Source organism: Limulus polyphemus, unplaced genomic scaffold (assembly GCF_000517525.1).
Source record: "Limulus polyphemus unplaced genomic scaffold, Limulus_polyphemus-2.1.2 Scaffold1840, whole genome shotgun sequence".
In the NCBI taxonomy this organism is placed as follows: domain Eukaryota; kingdom Metazoa; phylum Arthropoda; class Merostomata; order Xiphosura; family Limulidae; genus Limulus; species Limulus polyphemus.
Genome location: NW_013667450.1, coordinates 223,114 through 228,366, shown reverse-complemented (window position 1 = coordinate 228,366; position 5,253 = coordinate 223,114). Strand labels below are relative to the sequence as shown.

Here is a 5,253-nt window from a genome sequence, read left to right as displayed (position 1 = left end):
AAAAAATTCTTGAAAATAGTGCCTACTGGAACTCCCCAGCCCTAGCCTGATGTGATCGGAAGCAAGAATTTGAAATTTACAAATTGAAGTATGTGCCAACTTTACAAGTCTGCTTTCTAGCTTGTTTCTTAGCAGATATGTCTTTTTTTGAATTACTACTTTCTGAAATTGTGTACTTAAGTGTTTTCTGATAACTATTTTGGTGGATTATATGATTTTTCATGAATACAATGAACTATGAGGGGAAAAAATATATTTAAGTGAATAAAACAATCTACATACACACACAAAAAAAAAGAGTTTATGTTGTAAATTTGTTAAATTATGAAATAACTTACTTGAATAACTTTCTAAATACGTTTATGAAAGACACATGAAATATGACTCACAATGGTGAAGTGAAATACCAATATGTAACTTTTTGATTAATAACAGTTATAAAGAAACATCTATCATAAATTTACATGCTAAGCCTAATTAAATACTAAGCCTAATTCATATTCTTAACTTCAGTATGAATAAGCTTTTCACTTGCCAAGAAATGTTTCTGTTTTAGCATTTGAATACATATCCATTAGAAGCAAATTTTACAAGTACTTGGGTGAACATGTCTGAAATTTAAATTTCTTAAGTTCACAATATCATTGTCTTTTCAAAAATATTTAGGGAAATAATTCTTATAACTTACCATTGTTCAATTCTTTCTTCACAGTTTTCAAGGGCCTATAAAACATACGGTAATATTTACATAAACTTGCATGGATGTGTAAAATAAATAAAATATTTAAGCTCTTAATATACAATACTTACATTTCTAATCTAAAACAATTACAGTCCTACGAATAACAAAACAACACATAACAGGTCTTTACTTTGAAGAAAAACAGTTGGCAGGAGGAAACATTTTATACATTCAGAAATCAAAACCTCCAAACCAAGACATAGATGTATCAAATGAAAATACACAGGCAACTATAAAATTAATAATATTAATCGACAAAAATACTTCAATATTGTGATACTGTTCTGTAACATGGCAACTAGGTCATTAAATACACTGTTTATTAACACGTAAAGACAAGTTACAAACGACAATTATTGAACACTGGACAAATGACAGAAACAATCAAATTCCTAGACACACTTATGTATGTAAATTCATTTTACACAATGAACTCGGGTATTGATAGACTGAAACCTCGATGTTAGTGCCTGTAGAAGTTGTACTAAGAAAAAACCACAAACTCCTTCCAAAACGTAGTACATAAGTATTTATATACCGTAGCTCAGCATACATCAATGTCACATTTATGATAATCACTATAACTTTATATCACAAACCAATCAACTTGTATAAAGAATGTGACTGTTATGTTACAGCATAAAGTGTAGCTTAAGCTTAGATAAGATGATTGTACAAAAGATAAGTAGGAAACTTGTAAGTTATCATTAACAGAAGTTGTGCATTTAATGATACGATAATATGTGTAATGATTATGAGCCAACAGACTTGAACTTGAAGGAAGAAATCATGCAAATTTAATTCCATACAATTTCTACCTGTAGAACTTAAACACAAATTCACAAGTAACAGTTAAACTTACCTTACGCTGCTCTTCTTTAAGCTTTTCCACAAAAGCTAAGTCCATCTCATTTGTTTCTTAAATGAATCGCTATCAGAATTTCATGCTTCAATTAAAAGGGCCAGAGCTTGAATGTAATTTATGTCAACCTATCAAAATACACACACATATATATATATATATCACAGGACACTATTAGGTAATCATTGCTGCCGAGTGCTCTGAAACTATAGTTTTTATACACATAATCTTACAAAGTTCATTCAAGTTATTCATCAGTTTTAGTCTCCTTTCCTGAGAAAAGATAATGACTTATTGGAAGACTACTAAGATGATTATGGAGACAGGTTAAGATCTTTTATTTATTCTTGAGAAAAGATTGGTAAAAGGTGGTCTTATTTAAGTTTATTAGATTATGCGGGGTATGAAAAGGATAAAAGTATCTGATTTCTTTGTTCTACACCAGGAGGACACAATTTTTAAGATTCAGAAAGGGTAGGTTAGGCTTTAGTTAAAACACCTTGCAGCCTTCAAATCCCAAGATCTTAAGTAATTTATTGTCTAGTCCTTAATTTACATTACTGATGTAAATTAAACAGAGCAAAGATTTTAACGATGAGCTTCATTTAAACAACTCTCTCCTTCTTTCATCAACCTATTTTTAATCTAATGAGCCAAATTACTGCCCCTCCTCCTCTGCCTATAAAAACAATTTTCTTAACAAATCCAAATTTGCATCCTTACCCTCATCTAAATATGCATTAACCTCTTTAAATAACGTATATATATTACCTTCTACAGAAAATAAAAAAAGTAGGTGATTGATGCCTTACATGTACTTTTGTTGTGCTTTAAGTTAAGATTTAAAATGACTATTTTTAACTTTTAATAATCTCAGATTAGGTGTAATTATAATTTTACATCTAACTACTTTCTTGCTGACATCTTTTACAACAAAATTCTACATTTTCTGCAAGCTGCCCCAACTCATCAACTCTCGGAAGCACTTATGATGGAACACATTCAAAATATTGCATTCATCATATGCAATCCATGAAGTTTCTTCAGGAGATTGACTATCTAGCAAGAAACACACCAGTTCTCATCTTTTATTGCTTTTTTACATTTAATGGTAGCTTGTAAACTTTGGCTTCATTTATATTTAATTTTTATGTTGTAGTTTTTCTCCCTCTTTCCTTTCTCTCTTATCATTTAGTTGCTCTTAATTTTTCTTTTAAATCTTCCTCCTATACCACCTGCTCTCTAAAACCATCCAAGTTTACTTATCATGCATTTGTTACTCTTGTTCTATAGGAACAACATACAGATGTATGGGGCTTTTTATTATTTAGAAAAAAAGCACAGAATCTGTGGAGAAAGGATCAATCTTCTTTTTATGCCCGTCCAAAATTGAACAGTCTTCTTTCAGAATCATCATTAGAATTTAGGGCGTCAGAATCAAGAGATAAAAGAAACTTATCTAGCTGTGCCAAAGAGACCAGTAAGAATTAATAGCATGTACTGTTTATTCTTTTTAATATTTTGTGTTGTTTGAAGTTGTGATCATGAGTATTATTTGATGTTTGTTTTTCTGTTCCTAAACCTAGACGATGTTGATCGCTGATAGTTAGAACTGTTGCAGATCTCTACAGAAACATTTAAAGAATTAACTGTTTCATTAAACATGTACACTCTTATATTGAAAGATATTTTGTGAGAAGACCAACTCCTGGTACAGAGGTTCGGTTTGACTATGTTTGTAAACTAAACCAGAAACGCATGGTGCTGTTAAGTACTACAAGTTGTTAGATGCATTGTATTTCTGGTAATCTTGCTTCCTTGATGATGATGAAGCTAAAGTAATGCAGGTACTACATCTATAATATCAAAGGTTATCTGAAATATGTGGTGGTATGACTTAGTTCAGATGCATCCATGTTTTTAGAAGTAACTGCTTCTGGATAAAATTCTGTTGGTGTTAACATATGGTTTTGAGAGAAAAAACCTTTTGGATAGGGTACTCCAAGAATCTGAGTAAATATGGCCTGACTGATTATTTCCCCAGGAGATATTTGTGAAATTCTTCTTGGTGATATGTTTTTATAGTTTGAAAACAACCAAAATTCAAAGGTTGTGAAAATTGTGTGGGAAAAAACACCTAGATAGTCCTTAACACCTTGCTGCATTTATAAAAGGAAGTGATGTATGGATACTATGACCACCATATAACGAAAAACAAGGGTTGTCAAGCATTACAGCGAAGGCAACATGTTTAAGAAAATGGTTATTCATCTAATCCACTAATTCGTTTAATCTTTCAAAATGCAGGTACATCAACTCCACACCTTTACCCTTATAAACATGAGCAGTGACAATTCAAAGTTCAGATGTTACAAACAAATTTTGTTTTTCAGTTTTATAACTAGTATAGGGCTTACTGACAAGTTAAAATATTTACGAAGGGTGCTGCCCTCTAATGAGAAGAAAATATTTTTATGTGAGGTATAGTGTATAGATCTACAAAGATCCAAAAAGAGTTTACTTTTTGGACATTGCAGTTTGCACTTCAACCTCACAAACAAAAGACGTTAACAGCCAATATTTTGTTTTGTTTTTAAGAAATATGTGAAGTTCTGTTGGTATTAACACTGACGCTAGTGACCGTACTGATAGTGATACTAGGCCTAGCGTTATATTATTATTAGTAATCTACAACGTGTATTTGTACAACTGACTGTTGTAGCGCGGAAAATTACGGCTTACGTTAGGCCTACCTCTGTACCACTTCTAATAGTGCTACTGTTAGTTTCAGAATTTTTGAGTTCTTGTGTGTTAGTTTTAGTCAGTATATATTATAGAAATTATAGTAAGACTAAATTCTAGGTCCTGCTTCTAGTATTATCATTAACACAGCTAGATCGGAAACTTTCGCTGTATTACTATTACTTCTAAGGACTTAGATGAAATTCAGTAATTCATTAAAAACCATAGAGACAATAGTCAATACCATGTTACTCGTTAGTTCTAAGTCTTAAAACTCAAATTTTCTTACATGGTTATTAGATACTGTACTGAATAAAATGTACTTATACTTAGTTATAGAAGAAAATCGGCCCTATCAATCACATGTAGGAGAAAAACACTTCATTGTCTACTTATGTTACAATGAACCACATGACTAAAAACCTAAAACAAACTTGTCCCGCCATCACGATGACGTCTAAATACAAGTTTGCCATTTTCTAAATAAATACCTCATTTAATAAAAGCTAACACAAAATGTTTTTTTTTTTATCATAATCACATTCAAAAAGGAAACTAATAAAATTGTCAAGAAAAATATTATGTGCAATGATTAATTTTATAAGATAATCTCATAGATATTTGTTTTGCTTAATGTTTTAATTTATTGTCAATTAGTAAATATAAATATTAGTTATGACTGCAAAAATAATCATCGAAGCTTTGAATTAAGCTAAACTGAAACTGCGAGTTGACACGTGCAAAATCTCTTTCTGAATTTCGGAGCTGGTGAACTAGATTGCAATTGGAACGATACCAAAAATATTCCCCCACCTGTGGGTGCATTACAACAGTGACAATTAAATCACAGCGTGGATGGTTTTGTTTGTTCATTGTTAAGCGCAAAGCTACACAATTAGCTATTTGT

General features: G+C 31.1%; 1 protein-coding gene across 5 annotated transcripts in view; it reads right to left on the bottom strand.

Annotated features, from left to right (window-relative positions):
- LOC106465112 (unconventional prefoldin RPB5 interactor 1-like) overlaps positions 1-4,819 on the bottom strand; it is a 21,665-nt gene extending 16,846 nt beyond the window's left edge. For 3 of the 5 annotated variants that reach the window (XM_022392951.1, XM_022392950.1, XM_022392949.1), the window contains exon 1: positions 689-723. Coding sequence is in view for 2 of the 5 variants with exons in the window: in XM_013925308.2 (XP_013780762.1) it covers positions 689-723; positions 1,605-1,649 (80 nt within the window). In the remaining 3 variants the exon portion in view is untranslated. Of the gene's footprint in view, positions 1-688; positions 724-1,604; positions 1,733-4,635 lie in introns of those variants that run through there. The other 2 variants (XM_013925308.2, XM_022392947.1) reach the window with 2 other exon arrangements.
- Between the last annotated feature and the right edge of the window lie 434 nt (positions 4,820-5,253).